The 18,399-nt window shown below is 38.7% G+C and overlaps 1 protein-coding gene across 1 annotated transcript; it reads left to right on the top strand.

The window, feature by feature from the left end:
- The first annotated feature begins 2,842 nt into the window (after positions 1 to 2,842).
- On the top strand, positions 2,843 to 9,572 carry LOC117560262 (ras-related protein Rab-33B-like). Its single transcript, XM_034237118.1, has 3 exons — positions 2,843 to 3,273; positions 5,412 to 5,590; positions 8,979 to 9,572. Exons 1-3 carry the CDS (start codon positions 3,055 to 3,057, stop codon positions 9,298 to 9,300), a joined length of 720 nt encoding a protein of 239 aa, XP_034093009.1. The 5' UTR covers positions 2,843 to 3,054; the 3' UTR covers positions 9,301 to 9,572.
- The last annotated feature ends 8,827 nt before the right edge of the window (positions 9,573 to 18,399 follow it).

Here is an 18,399-nt window from a genome sequence, read left to right on the forward strand (position 1 = left end):
ATAAAAGCAAAACTTTGTGGTCAGTAAAACAAATAAAAATGATTTGTGGTTATGTGTGTCCTATTTGATAAGAAAATGCAAATAAATAATTTGGCTATGTTTGCAATAATATATTCAAAGGTCAGTAGTTATTTAAATAAATCAATATCTAAGGTTAGCAAACAGATACTGCCTTTAGAGAGCCATTGACACGAAGAATTGATCATGTGTTTTCAAATTGAAAATAAGGCACTATCAATTCAATTTCAACTATTTTAGTCTTAGAGACTCAACCTTTTTAAATAATTTACTGTAATTTAGGAACGTTTTTTCTGTACAAAAAAATTGAAAAATATAAGTTTAATAGGACGATGTGGATCTATTTTCTCTCACCTTGTAATTACACAATCAAATAATCTATAATACGGCTTTGGACATTTGTTTTAATGTTTTGCATTTGTAATATTTTGTATTCAATTTGGACAAATATCTTTCCAACAAAAAATATCCTATGATTGCATATGGTGTGAATATGTATACCCTGCTCACTCAGTATTATTTTAGGTACAATTTATATTTTAAATGTAATGAAAAAGCCAACTCAATAGTGTGTTAAAAATAGACTTTAGGATATTGTAAAACAAATAACTGCTATATAATGTATTCTTAATCCTCCTTTATCTTCACATTTACTTTACACCCTTTATCCTTGGTGGTCATTTTGACCCCAGGAGTTTAAAGCTCAAGAAAATGATCATATCCAAAATTGTTACCAAAATGTATGTTTCAAATACTTTATGTTTCTTTGTTGACTATCTAAATATCCATTTAAATAAAAACACTACCCTCTACCCACAGCATTACACATCCATAATTCCTATTATGTGACCATTGTAAAATATATAAATCACCATAAAATCTCACTGATTGACGTAACATTTTAAAGGATGATCTTTTTGCTGTTGTTAAAGGATCTATATTATTTCCAAGTACAATTTTGGCATTTAAGAAATGTACAGTATATTATCAAGGATAGTAACATGTATTAAGTTTGGTGTCAATATGGAAATATTTCCCTTCCAGTGTCAGCATTCCAAAGGCATGCCGTTGCCTCCCTTTTTGATTTCTACACTCCTGCCAAAATGAACAACCCAATGTGGGCTTGTAAATGGTTCCCACCCAACTCCTAACTGTCCCCATGCATGCACCTCACCTTTAAATTCATAATCTCAAGTATATTGTTTAATCAATCCTCTATTGATGGTGTTAAGAAGAGCTCAATGCTGACTTCAGGTCTTAGATATGGCTGACAGTGTATCTTGTGGGGCCTGGAGCCATTTTCATTACATTAGCATCACTAAACTTACCCTGTTCTTCACGTGGGGATTGGGACCAAGATAACTTTCAATTTTTGGAAAGTAATGTGTCTGCTTGTGTTTGAGAGACAACAGGAGCATCTGCACTGGGGTATTCAGGGTGGACTTTGACAGGATTTCTCTGAAAGTACACAATAAAAGTATTTTATAGTCTTTACTAGTAGTCTAACTACTGAGTCCAACATGATCAGTCTTCTTAAGAACTTAAAACTATTTGTATTGCTCATCACATATAGCAGTAAGACAGGCATTGTTGTACTATGGAGGGGACTTTGGCAGGAGAGTACTCAAGAAGGACACAGTAAAAGTATTTCATAGTATTTGGGATAGTTGTAACTACAACTGATTCCAACTTCATCAGTCTTATGAAAAACGTATGGCCAAAAATAATGTTATCGCTCATCAAAGATAGCAGAAGCTTGTCATTTTTGCACTTTGTAAAGGCAAAGAGTTAGAACCTTTATTTTGTAAACTAGCCAATCAGAAGCAATGAGGCACTGGAGACCCACCCACCTATGGAAACTAAACATTGGGTGTTTCTCAATGTCGATGACGCTTCCTTGGTAGGACATGTCTTCCGAGTCAGGTCCTTCAGAAGCGAGGCAATAATCCTTCCGAGCCTTGGAAAACGAAGAATTGTCGGAACAGGCTAACAGGTGTGCAGGTGTGTGTTATATGAGAGGCGCCGCCTTACATTTTCCGTCAAAGATTTTGGAAATTGGTCCGTGCGCAAAGCATTGTGGGGATTTTAAGACAGCGGAGGAAACACATCTGTTGGTCATACAGAGGGGTTTATGGGATGCTGCAATGCACAATCTGTTTGGTATTTTGAGCCAAACACTTCAGAGACATGTTTCGTATATATCTGATATTGATGAAAAACAGTATAATAGGGGACCTTTAAAGTACCAAAAGTAAAAGTACTTATTGTGCAGATTGGTCCATTTCAGAATAATATACATCATATGTTTTTATTATTGATGCATTCATGTGTTTATCAAAGCTGGTAAAGGTGCAGCTAGTTGTATTTACTTTGGATGCTGCATGCAGGGTAGCTTGTGAATTTACTCCAGGTGTCTGATTTAAGTGTTGATTATATTTTACATCATTAATCCAATTTTGCAAAGTAACTTAAGTCCCTCAAAATTGTTCTTAAGCACACTACTTGAGTAAATGTACTTAGTTACTTCTTTACATGTCACTTGTTAGACGCTTTTATCCAAAGCGACTTACATACTCAATACTGTGGACAATCCCCACAGGAGCAATTTGGGGTGAAGTGTCTTGCCCAGGGACACAACGACATGCTGCGGACAACCCACTACGCCACACGCCTCCCTAATTCACTCAGCATACCAGTTTATGCTGAGTGAAGTAAAGTACATACTCAAGTAGTAATCAGGTGACGAGGAGCCTCTGGAGCCTCATTTGACAGCATGGTGGTGGTGTCAGTCTGAGGGAGGGAGTTCATCAGGTGACGAGCAGGCACCAGGCTTTAGCAGCTAGAGGCTCCTCTCATTCACTGCTCAGCTCCGCGAACACTGTGCAACTAGCTCCCCGGCGGAGGGATACACTAAACTACCTGAAGAAAGTGTTTGAACCCCTGAGGCTCTACTTTATTTTTTGGATTTAGACCCTGTGAGGCTGCAGATTTATAAAACCTTTTTGGGTGTTTTTTGAGTGAAACTCCCTCGGCAAAATGGAGTCCTCTCTGGAGTTTTCCAGCTCTCTGGGCAGTGTGTCCTCGCTGCTGACCCGCTGTCGGACCTTTAAGGTGCTTGTGATAGGAGACTCCGGGGTGGGGAAGACCTGCCTCACACACCGACTCTGCGCCGGAGACTTCCCCAGCAGAGTGGAGGCCACCATCGGCGTGGACTTCCGCGAGAGGCTGCTGGATATCAACGGAGAGAGAATTAAGGTAGCCGGGGAAGTCATAATATTTAATAAAGACCTGTGGACCGTACAACAGACTAACAGTGCACAGGAATGCAGAAACACAATGGTACGCCGTTCTTTTATTTTGACGCGAAAATAAACAGATTAGTTATCAACGTTGTTGGCTCTTAAGTTGGGAACAAAGTGCAAAAGGCACCACCACCTACATGGGAGTAAGACATAGACATTTGCATCTTTTTGTAGGACATATTGTGTTCCTTTGTAGTCATTTTAGGTCTGTTCCTGGTAGGTGCGTGTCTATTTTAGTGACATTTTGTAAATAAAGGACAGGGGGGGGGCCCTCACACGTTGGGCCCCATGCCATGACCGACCATAGCACATTCAGTATTCCATCCATTACTAGATCACAACAAATGCAGTGCTCTTCAGGGCCCAATTCAGTTTAGGAGATGGACTAGACAAATAAAACAAAAGAACTCTGCAAGTAATAGAGGATGTAATATTCCTGCAGGTTATTTGAGACTGCCTCAGCCTTTTAACTGTGACTTTATCATGTTTTCTACTGCTTTCTTCATTTACTTTTAACACTCCTAGGTTCTTTAGTAATGCACTTTTCTGCAGTGTGGCTCCGCTGAGTTATTTGTGCCACACTGAACAGCAGAGAATCCTCTGGATGAAAGGAAATGAGCAGAGCTGCTGGTTTGCAGAACTAACGCAGCATGTAAATCACTGTGAAGATCACATACTTGATTCTTGTGGCATGTGAGCTTTTACATCAACGAGCTTCATTTGAGCCCCTCGTGTAAACTGTAAACACATGAGTGACTCTGTTTATGCGATGATATTCAATCTGTGGGTGTTGATCTACTTCCTGACTGTTTTGAAACGACCACATGATGGAGGAAGTGTCAGTAAGCGGTGACTAAAGTTATAAATACATCCTCAGAGGTTTCACGCTTTGTTCCCAATGGTTTGTATTGATAATGGAATGGGACAAAATCATATGCTCCTTTTCAGAGTGAGCTTGTATAAAGAAATATCTTCTAAAATGTAAGTGGATGTTGATAACGTGTTTTTTTCTTCTGCAAAGTCACTTTTTTACCAGGGCTGTTAATTTGACCCTGAGGCGAGTCAATGAAAGGTGTCTCCATTCAGGTCAAGTGTCACGTCAACTTTCATGGCACTCAAGTCAATACAAAAGTCATCTTAAACCAATTCAAAGTCAGTTAGCAAATTGAAGTCCTTTCAAAGCATAGAGCTAGCGATCCAATATGTTTTGTTATTTTATTTTGTTATTCTGTATGTTCATTTATCATGTTGCCTCTGTTGCATCTGTTATTTTTTTAGCGGGAGTGACACATCGTTGAAATGGAATCTAGCACTTAATTTATCATATTCAAGTAGAGTATGACAAAGAGAAAACAAATCTGATTTTTTGGGGGGAAATGTCAGATCATGTCAGGACCCTCACTCTTCCTTATAGACAAGATTGCAGCAACAAAACAAACAAACCGATATTTATTTCCCGTTTATTGTGCCTAACTTCAGATGATAATAAAATATCCGGTACAGAATTACTGTACAGATGGTCCAGGTCAAAATAAGGAGAACCTCTTCTTTTGATGTCGGTTTTTGAGATATGACAAAGGCCAACATGTGGCCTGCATCAGACTCCGCAGAGGTGTTTGAGGCTAGCTCATTGTCAGAAGAGCCTAATGCTACTAAAGCAGTTGTTGCTCCTACCGGACGCTTAAGAGACAACAGAAGTTGCTGCTAAAAAGAATCAATACAAATTTCACAGAAGTGTTAATCGTTGAAGCCAGCTGAGGTCCTTGAGCATAAAGACATAAATGAGTGCAAACTATTTTAGGTTTATTTGTCAATTGCAATACAGAAATAATCTCACAGGACATAACAAAACAAGAGATTGGACTTTCTAAAGATTAGATCAACTGACTAACTTATTTTGATGAATCACTGCATGTGTCTCGGTCTGGTTTGGGGTGTCTCAACACATGGCTCATTTCCCTCTCCGTGCCTTCCCTCTCATTCATTTCCTCTTTTGCACATGTTTACCTCTACCAACTCCGCCTAATGTGAATGAATTGACTAAATGTCATTTTCTCCCTTTCTCCTTTTTATCTCCCCCCTCCCCACCAGCTCCAGCTGTGGGACACGGCAGGGCAGGAGCGTTTCCGTAAGTCCATGGTGCACCACTACTACCGTAACGTGCACGCTGTGCTCTTCGTGTACGACGTCAGCCGTCCTAACAGCTTCAGCGGTCTGACTGCGTGGATCGAGGAGTGCAGGCAGAACTCCCTCGGGCAGGATATCCCCAGGTAATGTACTACTACTCCTAATAAAACTCAGGATAATTAGTTTTTATAATCATATACAACTTTTCTAGTCCTCCATCCTACAACCATATTTCTTTTTTTGTGAACCTTTTCCCCCCAAATCCAATAACACATGCTTTTTTTCTTTAGATAATTTTGGTGTTAATTGCAAAGTATTGGAGATCTTATCCGTAGAGATGTCTGCCTTCTCTCCAATGTATTGGACCTAGATGGCACTGGGCTTGTGGTTCTCAAAGCCCCAAAAACCACATTTTAAAAAACTCAACAACAAAGTATTTTTTTTAAGGAATCCTGACTCGCTTAATCGAAACAATCCACAGATTGTTTTGAGGAGTTTTATGTAGGAACTATTTTCTTTTTACCAAACTACACCTGCCAGCCGTTTCTCCGTGAATAATTAACGTTGTAACTAGCTAGCTAATGGTACAAGTTGCAGGTTAGCTAGCTCAGGAGAACCTCTTGTCCAAAGATGTCCGGTTCCTTCTGCGTAGTGACACAGTTGTTGGTTTTAATTCAGTTGAGAAAGAAAACTTCCTGGGGGGAAACCGCTCAAAACCGTTCTTTCTACCAAACTACAGCCACCAACTTTATCATCATGCAGAAGAAGCATCAGCTCACGGCCTTAAGAGGCCTGTGCTCACTCGTTGGTGGGTGTAGTTTGGTAGAAAGAAAATAGTTCCTACGTGACACTCCTCAAAACAGTGTATCTTTTGTAACAGAGTCATGATATCTGGAAATGGATTGACCGTGGAGATGTTGAACTTCTCTCCAATATAATGGATAATGGATGGTCGCAGACCCGTTTTGAGTGGGTCGCAGATGTGTGAGTGAAGACATTTTGAAAAAAAAATCTAACTTTTATTTTAAAGGCCCAATTTTCTAACGCTGTGCATGCAGTAGGCGTTGGACTGGAAGTACCGGAGACCATAAACGGTTTTGAAAACTTCTGTCACATAGTGATCATCTTCTCAATAAAACATCTTTGCTGATGTTTTTTTCGAGTCTTCTGGCCAATCAGAATCAAGATTGTTGCCGGAAGTCCCCACGGAGAATAACTTTGCGGTAGAACTCTTCTTTATACATCCATGGTTACAACTTCAGATATAAATCAACACATAATGAAATGTGACCCCCGGTTTGATGATTGACAGGTCACAGAACAATGGGAGCTATCTACCCTTACCCACAATTTAAAGTAATTCACACAGACTATCTCCTCTTTACTCTTCTCTCTGTGTGGATCAGCAAGCTCTCAGAACTAAGTGAAAAACAAACAATGGCATAAAATATTATAAATATGTCGGGTAGTAATACATTTATTTATTTTCTTCTCAGAGTGTACCAGAATGCGTAGTTTATTTGTTAGTATTTCTAAAAATCTCCTGGGGGAGAATCCCCCCAGACCCCCCTTCTGGGGTTGGGTTTTCAGCATGTGGGCCTTTTTATGTTATACAGTTCAGCTTTGATTTCATCTTCTTATTAAACCTTTTTTAAAAGCATACTTTAGTTCTGTGAAGGAATATAAGGGATATAAGGCATACAGTGTACTTCACTCTAATGAATATTGTATGCTGAAAAGCGTATATGGGGCATTCTACCGAATTTGTAAAAAAGTGCGGTCCCACAACAAGAAAAACTATTTAACAAAAAAAAACAATATTCAGACATAGATATTTACTAAGAATATGTTATGTTCTATTAAACATAAGGCATTAAATTAGATAGTGATAAGCTTAATATATACAAAAACATCATTTGTAGGGTCCTTTCTATTGGGAAGTAGCTGTCCCCAACCCTGACATCTAAATTTCAATTTCTGTAAATAACACTTAAAACATTTTTTAAAATGTAGTTCAATGGTGTATTTAGAAGATCTTTATGATTACATTCAAACAGAAGTTGGAATATTTAGATTTATTGTGGGTTTCATTTTTTAATGAAAAAACTATACTCAAAAAATCATGTCCCCAGTTTTCATGTCACTACCGAAACACAAGGGGTTTTAGTCCAATGGCTGAGCCTGCATTTTTGAAAAGGCAGTGACACTGTATCCCTGTCCCTCATGGCTGAATGGCAAGTAGCTATATCCCATACTTTTGATATAAATCTGTTCCAAAATCTGAAAATCTGCGTGTAACCTTAACAATTGTCACTACCGAACACATATTATGCAAAGTATTAGGTTTTTATGTGTACACCTCTTCAAAAACGTGTATGCTAGCCATGTACTTGCTAGCATTCTTTAGTTATGCTCAATTTTAGCTAGAGTCGTCACTACCGAAACAGTCACTACCGAAACATATGGTTACGTTTCGGTAACTGACATGATCGTTTCGGTAGTGACAAAATGGTACATCCCACCATTTTGAAATAAATGTGTTTTTAAAGTCTGAAAATCAGTGTGTTACTTTAAAGGTCTCTTATTATACTATTGTTAGGCATATATTATAGGTCTCAGATATATAAAAAAAACATGTCTATGAAGTGTTTTGCTCAAAATACCAAACAGATTACCCATTCTAGCCTCATCCTCCTCTATTTCAGCCTGCTACTAAAGTGCTGATTCTGGGTCAGTAGCTTCAAACATTCACAATTCAACATAAGGCATGTTATGAGTTAAGATTAAGCAATAATGTTGAGGGAATATGATACAACCTTGAGAACAAAATACTGTGGTCACTACCGAAACAGTGGATGTTTTGTAAAAAATAAAGTATATTGAGTTATCAACTAAAATGATATGATACTGATTGGTTTAATGTATGTTCAATTTCAACAATCATCAACTCTGGAATCAATATGATCAGTATTATGCATTTTACAAAGAAAGTTTGCATTATGATTTTTATGAATTGTATAAATTGAACTTTGCATTGAAATATTTGTTAAAATACTATTTAGAGAAGGGAAGGTAAACCAATCTTAACAGGTTAATATAATACTTTTTTACTACAGTGTATGTACTATGTTTCGGTAGTGACCATTTTTGGTAGAAAAATAAAAAATTCAAAACATTTCCAACCTGACTTTGCACCAATTCGGTAGAATGGCCCATATATTGCAGCACGAAATTTCGGGTCGCAATTTATTGACAAAGGAAAAAGTTGGTCCCGAGGCCTGACCAGTTGAGAACCACTGATCTGGATGGCTTGTCTTACACAAAGCAGCAAACAAATTATACCGAACTACATCCACTAACGAAAGAAAATAGTTCCAACATGAAAATGCGTATAGTTGTATATCTTAAGTATCGGGGTCATGATTTCTGAAAAATACATTACTGTAGAGTTTTTCAAAAATGATCTTTGTGGCGTATTTTCTGAGTGACTTTCTTATAACATCATCCTTTGTTTGCTTCTTCTGCTCCCAGGTTCCTGGTGGGTAATAAGAGTGATCTCCGTGACCCCAGCTGGGCTGACAACCAGGTGAGCCAAGAGTTGCCGATGACCTTCGCCAAGTCTCATGGCATGATGTTTTTCGAGACGTCCGCCAAGAACTCTCCAAACAATAGCGGCAACAGTCAAAGGAGTGGCCAGGAAGTGTCGTATCAGCAGGATAAAGTGGAGGACATCGTTTTTGCTGTCGCTGCCAATCTAAGGAGACAGAAGAAACCTGCAAGCCCCCCCATGAACGGGTCCTTTAAAATCCCGAACAAGAGAACACCGGAGAAAAACATGTGGACCTGCTGCTGAGACACAGAGGGCTTTTCAGATGGAAGAATGTTTTGAAGTGTGTGAACGTGCGTGAGAGAGATGACCATACTGTGCATAATGTTAATTTTTGACCAAAGACAGATCTAAAACTTTTTACAGTTTTTCTTTGGAGAATGAAGTTAATCCCACACAGAACTTTTAATATTTAAAAACTCTTTAATAATGTGAGACGTCCTTGTTTGAAATGTGTGTATATTTGTATCTTATTGTTTACAATGGGTGCGAAATAAAGACTCTGAATGTAAACATTATTTAGTAGAGCGTTGCTTTATGAGTAACTTTAGTGCAGCGGGGTTATGTGGGGTGGCTGTTTCCCACCACAGCATCGTGTCCAGATGGACAAACACCATGACCGGTCTGCTGGATGACTGCTGCTGTGTGGGCGTTATGCATCACATGTGTTGTGATTTTGTGTCGAATCGATGATTCATAGGACGTCACATGATGACAACTGTAGATCCTGCAACACACCAGAGGTACGGGCAGCTGAGTGTGTGTGCATGAGTGTGTTGTGTGTGCACATGCATGTGTCACGTTGGTGCAACATTCAGCAGCAATCTGGTAGATGTGTTTCTCTAGACTTAAAGAGGCCCTATTATGCTTTTTGGGGGGTTTCCCTTTCCTGTAGTGTATGGGTCGGCAATAAGCGGCCCGCGGGCCTTTGGTGTAGTGTGTTGTATAGGTTTTTCTGAATGTAAATGTTCAGTAAAGGCTAAAATCCCAAAGTTCCCCCCAGAAGGAGTTTCTCTCCCACACTCCCCCCCCGCCCAAGCCTGCCTGAAACACCTCAATTTGACTCCTTTGTTTAATTCTGTAACACTCGAGGTTCTATTGGCTAGTGCTCCAACACATTGTACTGATAGGCTAAGAGCTGGATATCTCTAAGCAGAGCCGACCAGCTAACCAATCAGAGCAGAAAAGGCTTTTTAAACATTAAAGCATGCAAACATGTCACAGTAGAGGCACAGATAAACCAATATTAACTGGAAAATGAGATTATATGATAAACTGGAGGAAAAATGTGTCTTATTTACCATTGCACAAACAATGAATACATGCTATGGGGCAACCCTGTCTCCTAAAAATTACGTTCCCACAGAACTAAACTGCATTCTGAATTACGTTTAGCTTGAAACGTATTTACTCCCACGTTACGTTCGTTATGAACGTATCTAAAATACGTTTATTTTCTACATATCTTCTAGAAACATATTTTCTCCCACGTTACGTTTCTTATGAACGTATCTTAAATACGTTTATTTTCTACATATCTTTGCCATTTATTGTCTTGCTTATAATAATGATAATAGTCATTTATAAATATCATTTTAGAGCACACCTTTGAAATCGAGAATCAGGCTCGATATATGGTCAGTATAAAATCAGTAGGCGAGGCTGTAATTTCGCCAGCTGTTACTCTCATGAGCGAGGCAGAACATAATAGTTTTAACATGACAAAAAGCTGCTGTGTCGTTTACCTCAAACATTAAAACAAATCCAGAGTTACGTGTTTCTGTACTTCCTCTAAGAAGAAAAGACAGTAAAAGAAGAGCTCTGTGGCTTCAGGCTTGATCGCCGTTCAAATGACAGCGTTGGTTTCCCCAAAAGTGGGCGGGGCTGTAAAGTGACGTAGATTTTACTATCATCTATTATTCAAAACCATTCTATTTATTCTAACGTAAATTACATGCCAGTGTTTTATCTTTTTATTTATTTGTTTTTATTTTAAATCGTATAAACGTCTGTGAGGAAAATAAATGGGGTTTAGAGCCTCAAAATACTGAAATCTGTATTTTTAAAAATCTTTTCCTTCTAATTTGTTATTCTTTTCTAAATAACACACTGTTATTTACTCAACAATAACACACAATTATCCTTGTTTTTATTTATTTGTTTAATTCTATAATCTTGGGCTTTTTAGCCGTAAATAAAGTCACCAGAAACAGACGGGACATTTCGAGATTTAGGATGGCCGAAGACACTACACTACCCATAATCCCCAGCTATCGTTTGGGACTACAGTCCCGTTGACAAACCCCGTGATGTTGGAGTGGCAGTGCGCCAAGGTTACGCCGAGCGTCAAGCTCTTTGAAATGGAACGAAACCACGGCAGACTATTCAAAACTGGACTCGAACGCCCCCCGAGAAATACACATGCTGGCTATTGTGTTTCGCAACATGTTCTCTATGGCACGTCTCTACTGGGAATTGTAGTTTTAAAAGACGTTTTCCCCAAAATTAGAAGTTGCCAGTATTAAACTATGTACAGCCCTGGAGGTTTAGGCGATAGGAAACACATTGGTGTGTACACATTTAAAACATGTAATTACTAAATGGGTAAAAATCGCTTATATCCATAATGGGCAGCATTAATATATACCCACACGACAGCTCATTGTTACTTTGTAATTCTACTCCACTACAATTCAGAGGTTAACCTGGTATTTTTACTCCACTACATTTAGTTTAGTTACTTTGCAGATTCTGATTAATGATGTGAAATATAAACAACCCTTAAAGCAGACTTTAGTTACACCTGAGTAAAATTCAGGGAAGGTGATTGTCAAGTGCCAACAATCAGGAGAGATATTTGATAGGTGGTGCTTGAGAAGACGAAACATTTATCTGCAGATCTCTATAAAGTATATTCATTACTCGTTATTCTCTACTAATAGTTAATTAAAAACTGTATAATGGCTATTTTGCACATTCCTTTCAAGATTTCAAGATTTTCTAAGGTTTATTGATCATATACACAACTTGGGTCGCAGGTTCCTCAACAGCGCATTACAAGACATCTATCAATATGTGTGTACCTCCACCATTAAACTGTCATATTCTGCACATTTCTTATTCTATCTACATACATAAGAGTATAATTAATGTGTATAATATCAGTTAAAATAAGTGCTTCAACATAGTTAACATTGCAGGAAAGCAATATATTAGACGTTAAGTACTTTGTCAGGCTTAATATTCATCGGTAGATAGATACCCCCAAAGCTTTTTTCTTGTTTAAAATAAGACCTTAACCTAAAGTATTCTTTAATGTGTTAATAAAGGTTAATTCGTTTTTCTGTTTTGCACATCCTCCTATTAATATCTTTGTACATCCGGCACTAAACTGTTTTATTGTAGAGATCACTTATAGTATCTTCTTGACTTTTTATATTCTATATTTCTATCATTGACCTTCTACTTTCCCCCTATGAAAGTATGTACTCTTAATATTGTTTTCATCAAATAACATTATTCAACAAAAATAATTCAATAACGTGCTTTAACCACTAGGCGGTGCACACAAGGTACACACAGCATACTAATAATAACTTTGTATTATTAGTGTAGAACACTTATGTATGTATAACATCTGAAGATGTGTAGTTTTATTCATGTTTTTACATAATTTTACAGGATATTGCTATATTATTTCACATGTTTTACTTCTACACATTAATATCTGATTTGTAAAATATCACAGACAGAAAGGTATATCCGTCATTTAATGGTACGCTATTGAAATTCTGAATCCATAGATGTGTCTCCCATCACCCAAATCCCCTGACTATTCTCTCAACTCAGTATTTACATTCTTATATTCAAAGAAAATCAGTAATATCTTTAAAAACTACAAGTCCTTTTCTATCAGCTGTGCACCGTTATGGTGTAAATATAACCTATTATCTACCAATTGGATCAAATATAAAAGTCAGCCGAATTACTATTGATACTGCAAGGAGACGTATTTTGTGAAAAGAAATTGAAGATGTTGTTTAATTGTTGATATATTTATGATCCACATCAAGTATTCAGTTTTGGCGGCAGTTCCTCATGTTTGTCTAGAAGTCTTCTCATCAGGGCTCTATAAATAAAGAACTACGGCAGATGTATAATATTTAATGCAGCCGAACCGTGTATTACAATGCCGTTATGTGATGAATTCCAAAGAGAAAAGCAAGAACACTCTGAATTAGGTATTATTTTATTTTTCGTTTTCGGATATCACAACTTATTAACACCATATCCCAGCGTTTATTGCGGCTAAAACATCCAATCAACGAGCTTCAAGCTGAGGATCTTGGGTAATCAGTTCGGTGGGTTTGTGGTGTGTATCGCTCGAAATGTCCCGTCTGTTTCCGGTGACTTTATTTACGGCTAAAAAGCCCAAGATTATAGAATTAAACGAATAAATAAAAACAAGGATAATTGTGTGTTATGGTTGAGTAAATAACAGTGTGTTATTTAGAAAAGAATAACAAATTAGAAGGAAAAGATTTTAAAAAATACAGATTTCAGTATTTTGAGGCTCTAAACCCCATTTATTTTCCTCACAGACGGGAAAAAAGTCCGACATTATACGATTTAAAATAAAAACAAATAAATAAAAAGATAAAACACTGGCATGTAATTTACGTTAGAATAAATAGAATGGTTTTGAATAATAGATGATAGTAAAACGTCACTTTACAGCCCCGCCCACTTTTGGGGAAACCAACGCTGTCATTTGAACGGCGATCAAGCCTGAAGCCACAGAGCTCTTCTTTTACTGTCCTTTCTTCTTCGAGGAAGTACAGAAACACCTAACTCTGGATTTGTTTTAATCTTTGAGGTGCAATAAACGACACAGCAGCTTTTTGTCATGTTAAAACTATTATTTTCTGCCTCGCTCATGAGAGTAACAGCTGCCGAAATTACAGCCTCGCCTACTGATTTTAATATAACCATATATCGAGCCCGATTCTCGATTTCAAATGTGTGCTCTAAAATGATATTTATAAATGACTATTATCATTATTATAAGCAAGGCAATAAATGGCAAAGATATGTAGAAAATAAACGTATTTAAGATACGTTCATAACGAACGTAACGTGGGAGAAAATAAGTTTCTAGAAGATATGTAGAAAATAAACGTATTTAAGATACGTTCATAACGAACGTAACGTGGGAGAAGATATGTTTCTAGAAGATATGTAGAAAATAAACGTATTTGAGATACGTTCATAACAAACGTAACGTGGGAGAAAATTAGTTTCTAGCTAAACGTAATTGAGAATGCAGTTTAGTTCTGTGGGAACGTAATTTTTAGGAGACAGGGTTGTATGGGGTGAAACAAATTAATGAACAGTTAAAATATCTCAGTTTTGCTGACCGTTTACTTTGAACTACATCATCATTTATGATTTAATGTTTGTGGAAGCAGAGTTTAGGTTTGCAGCACAATTGTATCTACTTCCAAGGTGCATGGAGAAGGGGTAATATCTCGAGTTTATAAACTATGGTCTGTAGCTATATACTGTAAAAGCAAAGTATAGCAATAATACAGAGTAAGTTATTTCAAAGGGGTGTTCCAACAATTTCACACATGCCGACTAAAGAAAAGATGCCTTTGAGTTGAATTATGGGAAATGGCGGGTCAAGGATTTTTAGGGGCCGTTTCTCAATGTCGAGGGAGCTTGCTTGGTAGCACATGTATGCTGGGCATTTAAACAGTCCTTCGGCGCCACTCGATGACGTAGTATACTTGAAATAGTGGCTCTGGAGCAGCTTTACTCGACATTGAGAAACACCCAGAGACTAGGTCATTTGATGTTATAGGATATCTCCTCCTCTGCTGCTTTGCTATGGACCATTCTTTTGCGAGTCCCACGTTGTGAAAGAGCAATAAATATGGAGCATAACATTTATCACTTAATGTTAGACTAGGTGACCTTTGATAGACACGTTTAACCTCTTTAAAAGTCTGAAATGTTTCTTTAAAGTCCATAGTGTAATGGTTTATAGAGCCCTAATGGCAGAAACAAAGTATAAAATGCATTAGGATGTTTTTATTAGTGTCAGATCACATGAAACTAAAAATATTGCTTTTGTTAGCTTAGAATGGGCCTCTCGATTCTACATTGGGAGTCTGCCACGTTTCTAGAGTATCCCAGGACAGACAAACAGAACTCAGGCTCCAGAGATGTAGTTCTCAACATTTTCAAGTCGCAACCGCCCAAACAGTCAGGATACTGTAAACTGCCCCACATTCAGTGTTCTGGGATACACTTCATGCTGGCAATCGGTTTAATACTTTTTGGCGTCTAAGCAGTTCGACGTATGACCATTTTCAAATGTTAGGAGTATGTTCTCTACACCAGTGTTTCCCAACCGGGGGTACGCGTACCCCTAGTGGTACGTGGGTGGTCCCCAGGGGGTACATGAAAAGATTTTGAAAAAAAATAATAATAATAATTTGATTTTAGATTTTTTTTTATTAAAATGTTTACAGGAAAACTGTACCCAAATAATGAATAATGCATAATCTGTAATAATGTAACCAAAATTGGGGGTATTCAAATTAAGTAATAATTTGCTGGCTATATATTATTATTGGCGCAGCGTTCAGCTTCCCGCCGGACTGTCAGGTGTTACATCATCATCATCATTGTAGTGGCGCACTGGTTTTCTTGCTAGCTAGCAAAATATCAACATCCTATCAAGTGAATGCGCTGGTGTTTATTGAGATCAACATTTCTGTTAACATAATCATTATGGATCAATGGCTGAGTCGAGCTGGTTCATCCAGAAACAACAGCACAGGTGATACTGCTGAATCAGGAGAACCCGTTCTCAAGAACATGAAAACAGAGAAGGTGAAGAATCGTCAGTTTGGTGAACATTATGTGCTCTCCGGGTTTACGGTCACAACTACAGAGCCACCGCAGCCAATGTGTTTCATCTGTGGCGACGTGCTTTCTAATAATAGCATGAAACCATCCCATTTACATCGGCACCTTAGTACTAGACATCCCGCCTGTGTGGGTAAGCCTGCAGAGTTTTTCCACCAAAAGCTGGCTGAATTGAAGGGAAGCCAAGAAAAACTAAAGAAAGCGACATCGGTCTCAACCAAGGCCTTGGTGTCGCTACTCGTTGCTAAATCGAAAAAGCCATTTACCATAGCCGAAGAGCTAATCTTGCCTGCTGCTATAATTCTCGCAGAAACTATGCTCGATAAGAAAGCAGCTGATGTCCTGAAGAAAGTGCCGTTGTCAAATAATACTGTGTGCCATCGGATCGACGACATGGGAATTGACATTATTGACCAAGTGGTGGAAAAATGTAAGGCGTCTGGTATGTTCGCTTTGCAGTTGGACGAATCAACGGATGTCAGTAGGGAAGCACCACTGATTGCGTTTGTGCGTTACAAAGACACTTTGGAGATAAACGAGCACATTCTGTTTTGCAAGAAACTCACGGGGAGAACTACCGGACAGGACGTTTTTAACGTTATTTACCATTTTTTCTCTCAACACAAGCTGGATTGGAAATCCTGCTCTCATGTGTGCACAGACGGCGCTGCGGCGATGACCGGCAGAGTAAATGGATTAATGGCCCACATAAAAAAGGTAAACCCTGACGTTACATGGACGCACTGCATGATTCACCGAGAAGCATTAGCTAGCAAGAGAATGAATCCAGAGTTGAACGATGTTTTGAATGATGCCGTAAAAGTGATCAACTTCATACAGTCCAGGCCTTTGAATCATAGACTGTTTCAGTCACTTTGTGAAGACGGTGGGTCAGAACATAAACAGCTCCTGCTTCACACTGACGTCCGCATGGTTATCCCGAGGGAAGACGTTACAGCGGCTGTTCGAGCTACGCAATGAAGTGAGGGCATTTCTGTCGGAGCACACACACCCACTTGTGGCTATGTTCGACGACGCTGACTGGGTAGCTCGGCTGGGATACCTCTCTGATATTTTCAGCAAACTCAACCAGCTGAATCTCTCTCTTCAAGGTAAAGACACAAATGTTCTTAGCTTGTATGACAAAGTGTGTGGATTCATGGAGAAGATCAAGCTCTGGCAGAGCAAATGTGAAAAAAGGGATACAAGTTGTTTCCTGCAGCTGAACGCATACATTGCTACTGGTGAATGTGACAGAGCTCCAATTGTGAAAATAGTACACACACATTTGTCCAAGCTCAAGAATGAGTTCAACTCCTACTTCCCTGATATTGACAACAAGTCATCCACACTGGACTGGGTGCGTAATCCATTTGTGACGTGCATTAACAGCAGCATTCCCGCCAGACTGCAAGAAGACCTCATAGATGTGTCCTCAGATAGAAGCCTGAAGAAGAGGTACTCAAGCACACCACTGACACAGTTCTGGTGTGGTGTGGAGAAGGAGCATCCTGAATTGGGGAAACATGCCCTGAATGAATTGTTGCCTTTTGGGTCCACATACCTGTGTGAGGTGACATTCTCCGCCATGACCCACATCAAGACTAAACACAGGAACAGACTCAACTTGGAGAATAACCTGGTCACAGCTGTTGCAACAATCTCTCCCAGACTCACAAAACTGATGAGGGAGAAACAGGCTCAAGTGTCACATTAATTGGTGAGTTACCTTACTTTTTTTTAAAAAGTCTTTAAACAATGGCTATTATAATGTATATGATTAGTTATGATTGAATATGATTTAAGTGTCACATTAATTGTCGCATTGGGTCACACAGACAAAAATATCCTCCTCTTCTCTATCTCTCCTCGTCACTTCTCTCCTTCTTCCACTCCCAGGTTTCACCTTAGCTACACACAGGGCCGTATCCAGGCCCCGCCCCGGGTCTGATATGTGCTGCTACTGCACACACACACACACACACACACACACACACACACACACACACACACACACACACACACACACACACACACACACACACACACACACACACACACACACACACACACACACACACACACACACACACACACACACACACACACACACACACACACACACACACACACACACACACACACACACACACACACACACACACACACACACACACACGCAGACACACACACACATTTGATTATTACGGTATATGGTTATTATATCCCTCTCACATTTTTCTCATCTTTTTATATTCAGATCTAATTCTATATTTCTTTCTTTCTTTCTGCTATTACCCTGCCCATACCTATACCCCCTCCCCCATGCTGCTATGACACCCACATTTACCCAAGGGGATCAATAAAGGAATATCTCATCTGATTGTATCATATCGTATCGCATCGTAT

Source organism: Gymnodraco acuticeps, unplaced genomic scaffold (assembly GCF_902827175.1).
Source record: "Gymnodraco acuticeps unplaced genomic scaffold, fGymAcu1.1, whole genome shotgun sequence".
Classification (NCBI taxonomy): Eukaryota; Metazoa; Chordata; class Actinopteri; order Perciformes; family Bathydraconidae; genus Gymnodraco; species Gymnodraco acuticeps.